Here is an 18,490-nt window from a genome sequence, read left to right on the forward strand (position 1 = left end):
CTTCCTATCCATCTGATTTTGAGCAAATCTTTTAATTTTTCTGTACCTCAGTTTTCTTATCTGTAAAATGGACCAGATGACCCCACTGAGATCTATCTCTTTCAGTTCTAAATCTAAAATCTTGTGAGCCTACAAAGGAGCCACTAGGTGGAGATAAAAAAGCTATCTAATAGGAGGTGACATCTGAGGGAAGGTTAGGATTTTAAGAGTTGAAAGTGAGGAAGGAGAGCTTCCAGGTAAGCAGGAGATAGCAAAGGATGAAAGTAGGAGACTGAATGCTGAATTAATGGAACAAAAAATTGGGGGTTCATTTAATTAATTCATACTTTATGATGCATGTCTATAAACTAAAAGTATGATATACATTCCTAAAATTTAATCATAGTTATGTATACAAACAAAATCACATCTTTTTCATCCTCTGGAAGTAGCCTTTTGCAGGGTAAAATTTAAGTCTACAAATTATTTCCATTGGATGGAAAAAATGTGCACTGGCCCCTCATCCATTAATTAATGAATTCTCATTCTTAGCCATTTGAATCTTTTCCTGCTTGACGTTCTAGATATCCACCAATTAAGTTTAGGAGACACAAGCATCTACCAACAGCAAATACACTAAATTCCATCATGGGTTCAGAAGATGAATGATGAGGTATGTCTGCTTCTTGGCAGAGATGGATTAAAGTTGCAAAAAATAATTATTCATTTTCTGATGAGGCCACTATATTAAATTGTGTTACTTGACTTTACTAATTTCTTTCAAGAGATAGCTTGGGGAAGGGGCGTGAGAATTAGTGGGAGAGGAGAGAAAGAGAGGAGAGAGAGAGAGGGGAAGAAAGAAAGAAAGAAAGAAAGAAAGAAAGAAAGAAAGAAAGAAGAAAGAAAGAAAGAAAGAAAGAAAGAAAGAAAGAAGAAAGAAAGAAAGAAAGAAAGAAAGAAAGAAAGAAAGAAAGACAAGAAGAGAAAGAAAGGAAAAGAAAGAAAGAAAGAAGAAGAAAGAAAGAAAGAAAGAAAGAAAGAAAGAAAGAAAGAAAGAAAGAAAGAGGAAGAAAGGAAAGAAAGAAAGAAGAAGAAAGAGGAAGGAAGGAAAGAAGGAAGGAAGGAAGGAAGGAAGGAAGGAAGGAAGGAACGGAAGGAAGGAAGGAAGGAAGGAAGGAGGGAAGGAGGGAAGGAAGGAGGGAAGGAGGGAAGGAAGAGGGAAGGAGGGAAGGAAGGGAAGGAAGGAAGGAAGGGAAGGAAGGAAGGAAGGAAGGAAGGAAGGAAGGAAGGAAGGAAGGAAGGAAGGAAGGAAGGAAGGAAGGAAAGAAGGAAGGGAAGGAAGGAAAGAAGGAGGGAAGGAGGGAAGGAAGGAAGGAAGGAGGGAAGGAAGGAAGGAAGGAAGGAAGGAAGGAAGGAAGGAAGGAAGGAAGGAAGGAAGGAAGGAAGGAAGGAAGGAAGGAGGAAGGAGGAAGGAAGGAAGGAAGGAAGGAAGGAAGGAAGGAAGGAAGGAAGGAAGGAAGGAAGGAAGGAAGGAAGGAGGGTGGGAGGGGTGGGAGGAAAGTGGCTCAGTAGATTGAGAGCCAGGCCTGGAGATGGGAGGTCCTGGGGTCAAATGTGGCTTCAGGCACTTCCTAGCTATGTGACCCTGGGCAAGTCATTTAGCCCCTTATAGCTTTTTTGCCTTAGACCTGACACTTAGTGATTCTAAGACAGAAGATAAGGGTTGATTGTTTTCTTTTAATACACTGAAGAATAAAAGTTTGCAGGGAGAGACAGAAACAGAACAATTTTCTCACTACTTTGTCAAATTTAGTATCTTCTATATAAAATTATGTAACAGAAGTTCACAGTTTCATAAACGATCCTTTTTTTCCCCCTTTTCTGTAGGCTGGAATATTTATGTTTACTGATGACTGTTGTGTTCATAATTTCTAAAAAAAAAAAGGACAATTCAAAAAATAAAATGCATAGGGGAAATATATATCGAGTTCCTCACTCCACCTCCTAACATGTAGAAATAGTGCTAATGTTCATTATGTCTTGGTTGGTGAAAGTGGCTCGCCCTTGGTATAAATGGGATATTGACTTTTCTTACAGGATATGAGAAATTATAAATACCCCAATAAGCCAGTAAAGAAATGAAAGGCAAAATAATTTGATCTTGGAAAATAATTTTTCAAATAAACTTTGCCAATTTTATGTTTTCTTAGGAATGTTTCACTGTAGATCAATGCCTCATAAAGGATTTTATTTTTGTCATCAATGTGCAATTTTCCAAATCTTTCTTTTCAGCCCTTGAAAAATAACAGATTATTGAAACTCCAAAGCATTATGGAAAACTTCCTGCTTGAATTCTTTTCATTTTGTCCAGTAGAGGGCAATAGTTCACAAAGTTAGAGAAACAAACTTTGAATTCTCTACCTTTTGCATCCCTTCATCCTTACCCCGCTGCTCATATTACATATAAAAAAAGGGACCCTAAGTATAACCAGAGAGATAGGAGATGTTTGACAGTGGTTGTTGTTATTATTGATTTTAAATTCATATTAGAGAGACATGAAAAATCCTAGGCTTTCAAGCTAGATGGAAACCCAGAGGTCATTCAGCTCAACCCCATCATTTTACCATTGAGAAAATTTAGGCTCAAATTGGGGAGAGGATTTGCTCAAGATCACATAGCTAATGATGCTTGGAGTAGGGCAGCCTCAACTTCTCATGTACTCCCTCCCTGCCTGCAAGCCCTAGAAAAACTGTCAAAAACTGTCTAATATAAATTGACAATGGGGTCTCCCAAAAAATAATCCTTAATATCTGATCCTTGACTTCCTTTTCCAGACCCAATTTCTTTTTTTTATTTGAATTAATTTATTTAGTCAATTTAGAACATTATTCCTTGGTTACAATAATCACATTATTTCCCTCCCTCCCCTCCACCCACCCTTCCCACAGCCAATGCGAAATTTCATTGGGTATTACTTGTGCCCTTGATCAGAACTTATTTCCATGTTGTTGATGTTTGCACTAGGATGTTCATTTAGAGTCTACATCCCCAACCATATCCCCATCAACCCATGTAATCAAGCAGTTGTTTTTCTTTGTTTTTTTCTACCCCCATAGTTATTCCTCTGATTGTTGATAGTGGTTTTTCTCAAAGTTTCCTTCAAGTTGTTCAGAATCACTTCATTGTCACTAATGGAGAAGTCCATTACATTCAATTGTACCACAGTATATCAGTCTCTGAGTACAATGTTCTCCTGGTTCTGCTCCTTTCACTCTGCATCAATTCCTGGAGGTTGTTTCAATTCCCATGGAATTCCTCCACTTTATTATTCCTTTGAGCACAATAGTATTCCATCACCAACAGAAACCACAATTTGTTCAGTCATTCCCCAATTGAAGGGTATCCCCCCATTTTTCCAATTTTTGGCTATCACAAAGAGCACAGCTTTGAATATTTTTGTACATGTCTTTTTCCTTATTATCTCTTTGGGGTACAAACCCAGCAGTGCTATGGCTGGATCAAAGGGCAGACAATCTTTTACCGCCCATTGGGCATAGTTTGAAATTGCCCTCCAGAATGGTTGGATCAATTCACAACTCCACAAGCAATGAATTAATGACCCGACATTGCCACATCCCCTCCAACATTCATTACTTTCCTTTGCTGTCATGTTAGTCAATCTACTAGATGTGGGGTGATACCTCAGTGTTGTTTTGATTTGCATCTCTCTGAGTATAAGAGATTTAGAACACTTTTTCATGTGCTTATTAATAGTTTTGATTTCTTTGGCTGAAAACTGCCTGTTCATGTCCCTTGCCCATTTATCAATTGGAGAATGACTTGATTTTTTGTACAATTGGTTTAGCTCTTTATAAATTTGAGTAATTAGACCTTTGTCAGAAGTTTTTGTAATGAAGATTGTTTCCCAATTTGTTGCTTCCCTTCTAATTGTGGATGCATTCATTTTGTTTGTACAAAACCTTTTTAATTTGATGTAATCAAAATTATTGATTTTACATTTTGTGATTTTTTTTCTAGCTCTTGCTTGTTTTTAAAGTCTTTCCTTTCCGAAATATCTGACAAGTATACTATTCTATATTCACCTAATTTGCTTATAGTTTCCTTCTTTATATTCAGGTCATTCACCCATTGTGAGTTTAACTTGGTGTAGGGTGTGAGATGTTGATCTAAACCTAACCTTTCCATACTGTCTTCCAATTTTCCCAGCAGTTTTTATCAAATAGATCTTATTTTGGTCCCCAAAACTGGGATCTTTGGGTTTATCATAGACTGTCTTGCTGAGGTAATTTACCCCAAGTCTATTCCACTGATCCTCCTTTCTGTCTCTTAGCCAGTGCTAAATTGTTTTGATGACCACTGCTTTATAGTATAGTTTGAAATTAGGGACTACAATCTTCCTTCCTTTGCAATTTTTTTTTCATCATTTCCCTGGATATCCTTGATCTTTTGTTCTTCCAAACGAACTTTGTTATGTTTTTTTTCTAATTCAGTAAAAAAAGTTTTTTGGAAGTTCAATGGGCATGGCACTAAATAAGTTAATTAATTTGGGTAGGATTGTCATTTTTATTATGTTAACTCATCCTACCCATGAGCAATCAATATTTTCCCAATTGTTTTGATCTAGTTTTAATTGTGTGAAGAGTGTTTTGTAGTTGTGTTCATACAGTTCCTGTTTTTGTCTCGGCAGATAGATTCCTAAGTATTTTATATTGTATGGGGTGATTTTAAACAGAATTTCTCTTTCTAATTCTTGCTGCTCAACTGGGTTGGAGATATACAGAAATGCTGATGACTTATGTGGCTTTATTTTGTATCCTGCAACTTTGCTAAAGTTGTTGATTTTTTTGACTAGCTTTTTGGTTGATTCTCTAGGACTCTAAGTAGACCATCATATCATCTGCAAAGAGTGATAGCTTGGTCTCCTCCTCATTGTCTATTTTAATACCTTCAATTTCTTTTTCTTCTCTAATTGCTACAGCTAGTGTTTCTAGTACAATGTTAAATAATAGAGGTGATAATGGGCATCCTTGTTTCACTCCTGATCTTATTGGGAAGGCTTCTAGTTTATCCCCATTGCATATGATGTTTGCTGATGGTTTCAGATATATACTGTTTATTATTTTTAGGAAAGGCCCTTCTATTCCTATATTTTCTAGTGTTTTCAATAGGAATGGGTGCTGTATGTTGTCAAAGGCTTTTCTGCATCCATTGAGATAATCATGTGATTTTTGTTGGTTTGCTTGTTAATGGTCAATTATTTGGATGGTTTTCCTAATATTGAATCCTTGCCATTCCTGGTATGAATCCTACCTGGTCATAGTGAATAACCCTTGTGATGACTTGCTGGAGTCTTTTTGCTTGTATCCTATTTAAGATTTTTGCATCTATATTCATTAAGGAGATTGGTCTATAGTTTTCTTTCTCTGTTTTTGACCTGCCTGGCTTTGGGATCAGTACCATATTTGTGTTGTAAAATGAATTTGGTAGAACTCCTTCTTTGCTTATTCTATCAAATAGTTTGTTTCATATTGGAATTAGTTGCTTTTTGAACGTTTGATAGAATTCATTTGTGAATCCATCTGGACCTGGGAATTTTTTTCTTAGGGAGTTCTTTGATGGCTTGTTCAATTTCTTTTTCTGATATGGGGTTGTTTAGGTAATGTATTTCTTTCTCTGCTAGTCTAGGCAATTTATATTTTTGTAATTATTCATCCATATTGCCTAGATTACCATATTTGTTGCCATATAATTAGGCATAATAGTTTTTAATGATTGCCTTAATTTTCTCTTCATTAGAGGTGAGGTCTCCCTTTTCATCATGGATACTGTCAATTTGGTTTTCTTCTTTCCTTTTTTTTTAATTAGACTAACCATTACTTTGTCTATTTTATTTGTTTTTTTCAAAGTTCCAGCTTCTAGTCTTATTTATTAAATCAATAGTTCTTTGACTTACAATTTTATTAGTTTCTCCTTTGATTTTTTGAATCTCTAATTTAGTCTTCATCTGAGGATTTTTAATTTGTTCACTTTCTAGTTTTTTAAATTTGCATGCCCAATTCATTGACCTCTGCCCTCTCTAATTTGCAAATATATGAACTCAGGAACATGAATTTCCCCCTGAGTACTACTTTGGCTGCATCCCATAGGTTTTGAAAGGATGTCTCACCATTGTCATTTTCTTCAATGAAGTTATTAATTGTTTCTACAATTTGTTCTTTAACTAGCCAGTTTTGGAGAATTGTATTGTTTAATTTCCAATAAATTTTTGATTTACCTATCTATGTACTGTTACTAATTATTATTTTCATTGCATTGTGATCTGAGATGGTTGCATTTATTATTTCTGCTCTTTTGCACTTGTTTGCAATGTTTTTATGCCCTAATACGTGGTCAATTTTTGTGAATGTACCATGTGCTGCTGAAAAGAAGGTATATTCCTTTTTGTCCCTATTTATTTTTCTCTACATATCTACTAACTCTAATTTTTCTAGGATTTCATTCACTTCTCTTACCTCTTTCTTGTTTATTTTTTGGTTTCATTTATCTAGTTCTGATAGAGGAAGATTTAGGTCTCCCACTAATATAGTTTTTCTGTCTATTTCATCCTTGAGCTCCACTAGTTTCTCCTTTAGAAATTTGGGTACTATGCCATTTGGTGCATACATGTTGAGTACGGATATTTCCTCATTGTCTATACTACCTTTTATCAGGATGTAATTACCTTCCTATTTTTATTTTTATTTTTACTTTGGCTTTGTCAGATATCATGATTGCGACTCTTGCCTTCTTTTTATCAGTTGATGTCCAATAGATTTGGCTCCATCCTCCTACTTTCACCCTATGTGTATCTACCTTCCTCATTTGTGTTTCTTGTAGACAGCATATGGTAGGGTTTAGGATTCTAATCCACTCTGGTATTCACTTGTGTTTTATGGGTGAGTTCATTCCATTCACATTCAGAGTTGTGATTACAAGCTGTGTATTTCCCAGCATATTGATTTCTACTCCTAGTCCTGCCTTTTCTTCTTTCACTATTTCCTTCTATACCAATGTTTGTTTTTAATTAGTCCCCCTAGTTCCCACCCTTATTTTACTTCCCTTTCTATCCTCCTCCCTTCTTATTCCCCCCCTTATTTTCTTTTCAGTCTTTTTAAAACTATCCCCTCACCCTATCTCTCCCTTCTACTGCTTCCCTTCCCACTAGTCCATTTGTTAGCCTTCTACTCCCCTATAGGGCACAAATCTAATCCCTGCCCCAGTGGATTAGATTGTTCTTCCCTCTTTGGGTCAATTTTAATGCGCGTAAGAGTTGAGTATTTCCTATCTCCAACCTCTTTACCCTTCCAGTGTATTGATGTTCTCCCCCCCCTCCCACCATGAGCATCTTTGTGACATATAAATTTGCCCCCTTTTGTTTCTTTTCCCATTTCTTTTATTATTAATCTCTTTTTTAACTCTAGTTATATATATATATATATATATATATATATATGCACACACATGCATATGTATTTATGCATACATATATCTATATACATGTTTATGTCTTGTCATTTCATCCTATACAGTTTGTCACTGTTCCCTGTAAGTCTAATTCTTCTAGCTGCCCAGGTGATACTAACAATTTTTAAGAGTTATGAATGACCTCTTTTCTCATAGGGATACATAGCATTTTAACTTATTGGGTCTCTTACAAAAGGTTTTCTTTTTTTTGTTTGTTTTGTTTTGTTTTTCCTTTCCCCCCTCTTTTTAAATTACCTTTTTATGATTCTCTTGAGTTCTGTGCTTGCGCATCAAATTTTCTGTTCAGGTCTGGTCTTTTCTTTACAAATGCTTGGAATTTTTCTATTTTGTTGAATGAATATATTTTCCCCTGTAAGAATATATTCAGTTTTGCTGAGTAGTTGATTCTTGGTTGTAGACCTAGTTCCCTTGCTTTCTGGAATATCATATTCCATGCCTTTCGATCCTTCAGTGTAGATGCAGCCAGATCCTGTGTTATCCTTACTGTGGTTCCATGGTATCTGAATGACTTCTTCTTGGCAGCTTGTAATATTTTTTCTTTGGTCTTATTGTTCTTGAATTTGTCTATAACATTCCTGAGTGTTGTCAGTTGGGGATTAAGTACAGGAGGTGATCTGTGAATTCTTTCAATCTCCACTTTTCCCTCTTGTCCTAGAATATTGGGGCAGTTTTCTTGGATAATTTCCTGTAGTATTATGTCCAGGATTTTTCTTTTGTGATGATCTTCTGGTAGACCAATGATTCTTAAGTTGTCTCTCCTGGAACGATTTTCTAAAATCTTCTGTTTTGTGAATGAGATGCTTCATATTTTCCTCAATTTTTTTTCATTCTTTTGGTTTTGTTTTATAGTGTCCTGCTTCCTTGTGAGGTCACTTAATTCTAGTTGTATTCTGGTTCTTTTTTTTTTTTAAACCCTTACCTTCCATCTTGGAGTCAATAGTGTGTATTGGCTCCAAGGCAGAAGAGTGGTAAGGGCTAGGCAATGGGGGTCAAGTGACTTGCCCAGGGTCACACAGCTAGGAAGTGGCTGAGGCCAGATTTGAACCTAGGACCTCCCGTCTCTAGGACTGGCTCTTAATCCACTGAGCTACCCAGCTGCCCCCGTATTCTGGTTCTTAAAGACTGGATTTCATCGCTGACTTTTTGGTCATCCTTCTCCTGGACTGATTTTCTTTGGAGGTCATCTTTCATCTTCTCTGCCTCACCTTTCATTTTGTTTGCCTCATCTTTCATCTTCTTTGCCTCATCTTTCATCTTCTTTGCCTCATCTTTCATCTCCTTTTCCTCATATCGAAGCTGATTAATTTTGGCTTTCAAGACACTGTTTCAAGACACTTTCAAGACAATGTTTCCAGATGACTTTTCTTGCTTTTTAAGTTCTTTTCCCAGTTGTCTTCATCCTCGCTTAATTGTGTTTTGAATTGCATTTTGAATTCTTCCAAAGCCTGTATCCAATTCACTGGGAATTCTGTTTTAATGCTTGATGATCCCTCCTCCTCTGTTCCATTTGCGCTTTGTTCATTGTCTGTATAGAAGCTGTTGATTGTAATTTCTTTCTTTTTTTCTGTTGTTTGCTCATATTTACCCCTTCTTTACTCCCCGCAGGTGTCTGTGCTCTTGTTTCTCTCTCTCTCTCTCTCTCTCTCTCTCTCTCTCTCTCTCTCTCTCTCTCTCTCTCTCTCTCTCTCTCTCTCTCTCTCTCTCTCTCTCTCTCTTTATTTTTTTTTTTTGGTTTTGGGGTTTTCTGTCAATCTCCTGCCTTAGAACTTTGTCAGGAGATCTCTCAGTGCAGTCTGTGGGGGAGGGATGTTGGAGCTTGAGCTTCCCTGTCCTCTGGAGGCTTTTGATTGGATTAAAGTCCAGCAGTCTGTGGGGGAGGGGTGTTAGAGCTTGAGCTTCCCTGACCTCTGAAGACTTTTAATGGGATTAAGTTCAGCTGGGCTGGGCCGGATGTGCTCCGAGGCCAAAACCTCCTGGAAGGCTGGAGCAATATGGAGGGTCTCAGCTGCTGTGACCAGGCTGACCCCTCTCCACTCCCTCTCCAGCTCCTTCCCCCCTGCCTGTGTTCAACACTCTGAGCCCAGCACAGCCCAGCCCACAAGGTACACCCTCCAGACCAGCACCTTTGACTGCCCAGAGGTTCCCACTGCCACTGGTGGCTTAGCGCTCTAGGTGGTGGGAGGAAAGGGTCCTGGGACCTTCTTTCTTCCTTACCCTTAAACCCGAATGTTTTTGAATTCCAGCTTTTGAATTGAGTCTAGCAGGAAGGTTCCTTGGCTATTTCTTGTTGTTAGGTTTAATTTTCAGTCCCCTAGAAGCATTTAGTTTGTAATTGGTAAGGAAGGGTATTCAGAGGTCTGAATATTTGCTGCCTCTATGCCATCATCTTGACTCCATCCTCTCCAGAACCAGACCAGACCTACTTTCTAAGACATATATTTGGTTTAGTCTCCAAGCTGCTATGAGTCAGGAAAATATATATTTTGGGGGACATTCAGGACTAAAGGATAGTATTGGCTCCTCTCATGTTCCCCATCTTTCCTTTTCTTCTCCCTAGCTCTTTTTTTACTCTTCTTTCCTGTCAGACTCAAGACAGTTTCCACATTGCCAATATTCTTAGGCAAACACACTGTACATTAACCCCAGCATAGTGACGTAATGTTGGCCAACCGCCAATTACCACTGCCTAAGAGGTAGGGGAATGGAGTAGAATGAGGCAGAATATAGAGGAAGGTCCAGTTGACTTGAAATCAAGAAGTCTGGGTTCTAATCCTTATTAGTTGTGTGACCATAGGCAAGTCAGTTCATATCACCAAACCTCAATTTCCCCATCTGCAAAATGGTTCAATAGCACACTTACTATTCCACAGGGTTGTTGTAAAACTCTGGACTCATCCTCTGTTTTTTTCCCTTATTCTCATATTCAATGGTTAGCAACAGAGTTATCTGAAGGCATATTAGAAAGAAGAAGTGGTCTTCTTACCTCCAGTCCAGCTCCAGTCACTAATCTCTTGCCTAGACCTCTGCCTAAGTAATCTTCCCAATGTACAACTATGAGAAAAGGTCTTTGTCTTATATCATTTTGTACCGGAATGCTTATCACATTGCTTCTCACATAGAAAACAATTGATATTAAATGAATGGATGGCAGCTTGGAGGGCCAGTGGACAGAACACTGGGCTTAGAATCAGGAAGATTTATCTTCCTGAGGTCAAATCCAACCTCAGACACTGATGAGCTGTGTGACCCTGGGCAAGTCATTTAGCCCTGTTTGCCTTCGTTTTCTCATCTATCAAATGGGTAAGAGAAGGAAATGGCAAACCACTCAATTACCTTGCCCAGAAAACCCCAAATGTGGTCATAGAGAGACAGATACAATTGAAACGACTCAACAATAACAAAATAGACAAATAAATCAAAATATGTTATAAGTTCCTTGACAATAGGGATTGTTTTACTGTTACCTGTTTATCTCTGGTGGCTACCATGATACCTGAGACAGAAAAGATGCTTGATCAATAGTACAACCTGTTTTAGGCCATCTTCAGAGGGAATAGGGAGAGCAGGGTTCTTTTTTTTTAAATGATGACTTTATCTTTTCTTTCCCACAGGTTCTTCACATATCAAAGTCAAGGCAGACTCTGAAATTTGGGAATCTGGCTAAATTGCCTCTCTGGTAGCTTCGTGCCCTCCCCTAAGTCTCTCTGCTCCTCGTGGATATGGCCAAAGGTGCCATCTAAATGTGAATTTGAATTAAATTGAATGGAAGAAAGTGTTTCATGAGTCTTAAATGAGAGTTCTTAATGGCATGGCCAACATCCAGTCATACATGGTATTTATATGGCCACTCCAACTGGGCTTGCTTCACTTCTTATAAACTCAAGGGTAGTTTAGAAAGCATAGAAAGACACTTACCATTTGCCAGTTCTTTTCTGCTTCATTTACTCCCAGGAACTCAAAGAAAGAAGCAAAACCTTCATTTAGCCACAAGTCTTCCCACCAATCCATAGTCACAATATTGCCAAACCACTGAAATGAAAAATGTGATGGGAAAAGATCTCATGACATGGTAAAACCAGATTGTACGTCAGTGAACCTTCAGACATGTGTCCACAGAAATTCTGCCATTGACACCATGTAAGATTTTTTTAACCATACAAAACACTGATAAAGTAACCTGAGCTTCAATTAGAAATATTTCCCAGGCCATCATGCTTTTGTATTAACTTTATAATTGCCTTAAACACTCCTCTTTCTAAAGACTTTACTTATATAATAAATGGAGATTGTAAGACTATAGGAGATTATTCCTGAAGCTCTAAATAAACAAAAATATTACAACAGTAATATGGTAGTAGTAGCAACTAAAATTTTTATAGCAGGGGCGCCTAACTGGTTCAGTGGATAAAGAATCAGGCCTGGAGATGGGAGGTCCTGGGTTCAAATTTGACCTCAAATGCTTCATAGCTATGTAACCCTGGGCAAGCCACTTGACCCATTTGCCCAGTGTTTACTGTTCTTCTGCCTTGGAACTGATATTTCATATCAATTCTAAGATAAAAGGTAAAGATTTTTAAAATTTTTTTAAATTTAATTTAATTTTTTAAAATAATCTTTTAAATTTTACAATAGTTAAAATCATAGTAATAGCAATGAAAATTTATATGGCATTTTAGTGATTGCAAAATACTTTAATTATATTATTTCATATGACTTTTACAACAACCCTGTGAGATAGTTGCTTCTATTACAGATAAGGAAACTGGGGCTGAGAGAGGTGTAGTCACTTTCCCAGGGTCTCACAACTGCTAAATATCAGAGGAAAGATTTGAAGTCAATGGCCTGGAGTCAGGAAGATTCCTCTTCATAAGTTTAAATCTAGCCTCAGACACTTACCTTAGGCAAATCACTTAATACTGTGTGTATGTGTGTTTGTGTGACCCTAGGCAAGTCACTTAAGCCTGTTTGCCCCAGTTTCCTCATCTGTAAAATGAGTTGGAGAAGGAAATGGCAGTATCTCCATCAAGAAAACTGCAAAATGGGATCATGAAGAGTCATAAGTGAAAAACAACTCCTGCCTGAACTCCCAGCTTCAAGTCCTTGACTCAATCCTCTAAGTTTTTGGGGTTTTTTTTGTGACAAATCATTTTATTCTCTTTATTATATATGGTGTACACAATGTATCAAGACCTGCTCTCTTAGTCAGGAAGTCCTCGATTCAAGTTTTGCCTCTGATACCTTCTAGCACTGTGACCTCAGGTTATTCCTTTACTCTTATACAACTTGCTGAGCTCATAAATTGCAAAGACAGTCCTGCCCTTCTTTAGCAGACGGAATTCCTTACTGGTGGCTCTTCCCACTCATGAAATCACAGAGTAAAAAATCTTCATTAACATGGGTGAAATTTTTCAGTAGAACACAGGAAAATATGAAGATAGGATTTGTAGAGTTTATTACTCTACAAAAATTCTTTTTTAGAATTTTTTAAAGTATTCTTACTTTCTGTCCTAGTGACAATTCTAGGACAGAAGGGCAAGAACTAAGCAAACAGGGTAAACTTGCTCAGGGTTACATAGCTAGGCAGTGTCTATGGCCATATTAGAACCCAGGTCCTCCTGATTCCAGACCTGGTGCTCTGTCCACTGTGCCACCAAACTGCCCCTGTTCTTGGGATTTTTAACCACTTCTACCCCTCCACTGCCCCAATAACCTATTTAGAGATTCTTTACCTGATGAACAAGTTCATGGGCAACCACAGTAGCCACCCTCTGTTTATTTGAAGAGGCCGATTCTTCGGGATCATAAAGTAAATTGGTTTCTCTGTATGTGATAAGACCCCAGTTTTCCATAGCACCCGTGCCAAAATCTGGAATGGCTATTTTATCTAGGGTGTAAAAAAGAGAACACAGTGTTTTTTTCATGTGAGAAGTACATTCTTTTCTCTGGGTATAATATTTCTTAGCTGACTCATTTCAGAAAAAAAACTGTAACATATAATATCACATGTATATTTTATATGTTTATATGGGCCATACATTGTAAATATATGGCATCCTCCTAAATTTGGGGGGGGGGATTCAATGTCACTTTCAATCTCCTTGCATTCAAAATTTCCACAAGACTCTTCCAAGTGGCTACAGAATGACTAGTACATGAGTGAGAGGAATGATATAGGCAACAGGCAAAAATCTCTAGAATGAAATGATTTTATTTTGGTTATTTTTGCCTTTTATTTAAAATTTTGTTTTTGTTTTCAGTTCCAAGTTCTTTTATCTTTCTTCACTCCTCCCTCACCCACTGAGAAGGCAAAAAACATGGTACCCATTATACATATAAAGTCATACAAAATATATTTTCCCATAAGCCCTGCTGGTCCAAAAAAAATCAAAGCAAGGAAAGTAAAGAAATGGATGTGCTTCAATTTGCACTCTGAAACCATCAGTTTTTTCTCTGGAGGTGTAGAGCATTTGCATCATAAGTTCTTTTGGCATTGTGGTAGATCATTGGATTGAGCAGGGTACTAATTCTTCCGCAGTTGATTACCTTTACAATATTGCTGTTACTGTGTAAATAGTTCTTTTCTGGTTCTGTTCACTTCCCTTTCTGTCAGTTCATCTGACTCTTGCAGGATTTTTCTGAAATTGTCCTTTCCTCATTTCTCCCATCACAATACTATTACATCATATTCATATACCATAACTTGTTTAGCCATTCCCCAATTGATGGACATCTTCTCGGTTTCCAATTCATTGCCACCACAAAAAAGAGCTGTCATAAGCATTTTTTTTGTGCATATAGACCCATTCATGTTTTGCTGGGTCACTGGGCATACACCATCTTACAGCCCTTTGGGCATAGTTCTAAATTGTTTTCCAGATGGATAAACTACTTTACAGCTCCACCAATAGTTCTACCCTTTGTTTTGAGAAACTTTTCAAATGTGATTTTCTTCACTTAGGTTACATATTGCCATCTTTCTTTAAGGCCAAGTTGTCAAGGACAAGAAGATAAAGTTTTCCCAAGGGAAATTCTTAGCCGTTGTCCCTTGAAATCCATCTTTTCTTAGCCCTTGTATTTCTTTATCACCTGAGGTTCCTATTATTCTTACGTCTAGCTCTTCTGGCATTTTTCTCTCCAAGTCTAAATCTATTATTTTTTCATTGTGGGGGGATGGGGTGGAAATAGTCCCCCAAATCAATTAACTGCTCTTTAATTTACATTTCTAGAGAACTGCTTGGGTGCATAAAAGGTTGTAATTTGCCCAACATCGTGCACCTGTAATAGATCAGAAAAAGCACATGCTCTCAATGGACTGGCGAATGAAGGACTGGACCAGATGGTTCCTAAGGTCAGGGCTAACCTTCCATACTTCTAATTTCAGACTTTTCTCCAGAGTTAACCCTTGGTGATAATATCTGTCAATGGGAGATGGGGTGATAGGGTGGTCACAGTAAACGCTCCTCTCTGACTTTATTCCCATGTCTTCTTGCTTCTGCTGTCAATGAATGCTCTGAGAGAAAGATTAGCTAACCTAGTGCAGCTTTCCCATTTAATGAACTCATTTCTTTGTACTTACTAATCACGTGTTTAGACACTCTAAGAAGATACATGGAGTCTAATGAATTTCCATTCGGCATGAGTCATAGTCTAATTTTCCTTCTGGTTAAAATAAAGAATCAAGGGGGTTAAAAATAAATAAAAGTCAGTCATCTAACAAATCTGCCAAATTGCAGGAAGTTTCCTTTTCTTGTTAGCTTGATGCTTACAATTAGGGACAAATATGTGCTTTACTAAGAAGGATAGGGGCTGGATCCCTCATCATTGGAACAGGGAATTCCAGTGTGAGGAAGCTGCTTCTTGCAATGCCAGTCAACATCTTTACGATAACTTCTTGTCTTCAGGCAGTAGCCTAGAGGGCTAAGAAGTTAAGAAATTTGCAGGAGCAGTTAATTGGCTTGGTGGATTGAGAGCCAAGGCCTGGAGATAAGAGGCCCTGTCTTCAAATCTTGCCTCAGACACTTCCTAGCTGTGTCTCCAGGTCTGGCTCTTAGTCCACTGAGCCACCTAACTGCTCCCTAAAATGGTACATAATAAATGCTTATTTCCTCCTTCCGTCTAACCTCAGGTTTCTTGTATTTATTATTATAACTAATTATTTTCAACCTACTTTATTTTTAGAGTGTGATAAATGCACAATTTCTTCTTGAAGAATGTTTTCATTCTAGTCTGTCCTAGATGTTTGTTCAGAGGACTGGAAGAAATATTGTTTAGCTTAAAGCAAGGTCCACTAGCGACCTTTCCTTTGCAAGATGGTGGTGGGAAGGGCCAACTGGGTAATACGAGGGGCAGAAGGGTGACCAGTAAGTTGTTCTAGTGTGGATACCATATTTTTCTATAGAGTTTACTGATTCTGGTGAAAGCTATGTCTGTTCCCTCCCACTCCTTTCAGTAGCAGCTAGTCAGCCTAAAAATGTAGCTGGCAACAAAAAGAAACCTGGCACCTGGGAAGCAGAGTCAAGACTATCACAAGTGACCCATTTGTACTGAGTTTTACTCTGTGGAGGGAATCTATTAGTGTAAATTCAAAAACAGAAAGCCAGTTGGTTTTTCTTGCTGCCCGCATTTTCATCGTCATTAGACATCCGTATTGATGCTGGGGCTTTGGGACCTCCCCTAATTATCATTCCCCTCTTATTCTCATATAGCATTTGCTTGTGTTTTCATGGTTCTGCTTACTTAATGCTGAGAAACACGCCATATTATAGGGTGTGGAAAAAATGTTGGTGGAAATAAAATGACATTTTGATTTCATTTGGATTTAGACCTGATAAGTGATGGAAAGAAATGGAGAACAACAACAATGTATGGCAAACTACTGTGAATGTTTTAGTCAATATAAGTAATGCAAGGATTCGAGACAACTCCAAGAGATTCATGACCAAAAAAAGACTCTCCACCACCATAGAAGAAACTGATGGAGTCTGAATGCTGTTGAAACAAACCATTCTTCACTTTATTTCCTCCATGAATTTTTCTCTAGTGTAAGTGATTTATATCTTGTTTCACAACATGATAAATGTGGAAATATGCATTTCATGATGATGCATGTACAACCTATATCACATCACCTGTTATCTTTAAGAGATAAGGAGGGTGGGAAAGAGGAAGAGAACATGGATCAAAAAATGTCAGAAAAATGATTATTTAAACTGTATTTAAGGAGCAGCTAGATGGCTCAGTGGATCCCCAGGTCTGGAGATAGAAGGTCTTGGGTTCTAATTTGGCCTCACATACTTCCTAACTGTCTGACCCTGGGCAATTCACTAAACACAGTACTGCTCTTCTGCCTTGGAACTAACACATAGTATTGATTCTAAGATAGACGGCAAGAATTGTTTGTTTGTTTGTTTTATTGTATCTACATATAATCTGGGAAAGAATATAATTTTTAAAAAGGAAACAAATATTAAGCATCATTGATTTTGAACTAGAAGTAACCTCAGAGGTCACTTAGTCCAATCCTCTCATTTTACAGAAAAAGAAACTGAGGTCCTAAGAGGTCAAATGACTCTAAATTCTGTCTTTTCCCCCCTAACTGCATCACACTGTTTCTACCATGGGATTGTATGAGTACAGGCTCAGAGATGGAAGGGGGCTTTGGATAATGTCACATTGTGGATGAGTGCCTTAGGTCCAGATTGGTTAGACACTGAGTTCTGTTCTCAGAAGATAAATTAATTAATGAAAAAACATTTTTATACGCTTACCATATTCTTGTCTCCATACTAAGTGCTGAGGATACCAATATAAAATGAAGAAGGTCCCTACCCTCCTTTTTTTTTTAACAGTGGCAGATGGTACATAGAAACCACTAGAGGGGCCATTAAGGTATGTTTACATCTAGGACATCACAGGATGGTGAGTAGATGATACTAAGAAGTTACTATACTCTAATAGAAAGAGTAGGCTGGAGCTCAGCTAGGTAGCAGAGTGGATAGTATCAGACCTGGAAGTCCAGAGGTTCTGGGTTCAAATCTGACTCCAGACACTTCCTAGTTGTGTGACCCTCCGCAGATTACTTAACCCCATTTGCCTAGCCCTTGCCCTTCTGTCTTAGATGTGTTACCAAGAAAGTAAGATTAACAAAAAAAAAAAAAACTTTCTAATATATAGAGCATTTTATATGGTTAGCTTCATATATTATCTTTCAAACATTTATTATGGAAAAAATGAACTTTTTATTTGTTTGCTGTCAAGAAACCTGAGTTTCTATTTAAGTAAAGGACAGTGTTGCCTTCCAACTTCAAGTTAATAGTCAGGAGATACTGGATTTAGAGTCAGAGGGTCTGGGTGTAAATTTCTGTGTCCTTGAGCCAGAGTAACCTTGGACAAATTAGTTCATTATCCAGGACTCAGTTTCCACATATGTAAAATAGAATTGGAATAAATGATCTTTGAAGTCCTTTCTTACTTTAACAATCTGTGATCTATATTTTTGGGGTATTTTATAAATTAAATTTTGCTTTTTAAACAAAAGTAGATATTCTCTCTCTTTTTTATTGCTCTATCAAAAAACTCTTGTAAGAAATATGCTTAGTAAAGTAAAATCAATCTTAAATTGATCATATTTGAATTATATGTTTATTATTATTTAAAAATATTATTAACTATATTATAGAATTGCATGTGAATGTGTAGATATACACACATCTCTCCGTAGGAAGTAGGGAGCAAGCTTCACCAACAGTCCTCTAGAATTATGGTTACTCATTGCAATGATATGATTTATTATTCTTGGACGAACTGGCCTAAGTATCTGACCTTCCACAAGTTACTGAATTTTTATTGGAAAATCAGAGCAATTCTAAAAATTATGTAAACAGAAACACAATTTATTTATTTGTTTCCATCGTATTTAATTCTTCATGACCCCATTTAGAGTTTTCTTAATATTAAACTAGTCTT

At 37.4% G+C, this 18,490-nt stretch overlaps 1 protein-coding gene across 1 annotated transcript in view; it reads right to left on the reverse strand.

The window, feature by feature from the left end:
• The window catches only part of ENPEP (glutamyl aminopeptidase), a 126,741-nt gene that overhangs the window by 57,277 nt on the left and 50,974 nt on the right, over window positions 1-18,490 (reverse strand). The window contains exons 5-6 of the mRNA XM_001363884.4: window positions 13,255-13,409; window positions 11,441-11,554 (exon numbers count right to left, since the gene is read on the reverse strand). Coding sequence (XP_001363921.2) covers window positions 11,441-11,554; window positions 13,255-13,409 — 269 coding nt within the window. The remainder of the gene's footprint in view (window positions 1-11,440; window positions 11,555-13,254; window positions 13,410-18,490) is intronic.

Source organism: Monodelphis domestica, chromosome 6 (assembly GCF_027887165.1).
Source record: "Monodelphis domestica isolate mMonDom1 chromosome 6, mMonDom1.pri, whole genome shotgun sequence".
Taxonomy (NCBI): Eukaryota; Metazoa; Chordata; class Mammalia; order Didelphimorphia; family Didelphidae; genus Monodelphis; species Monodelphis domestica.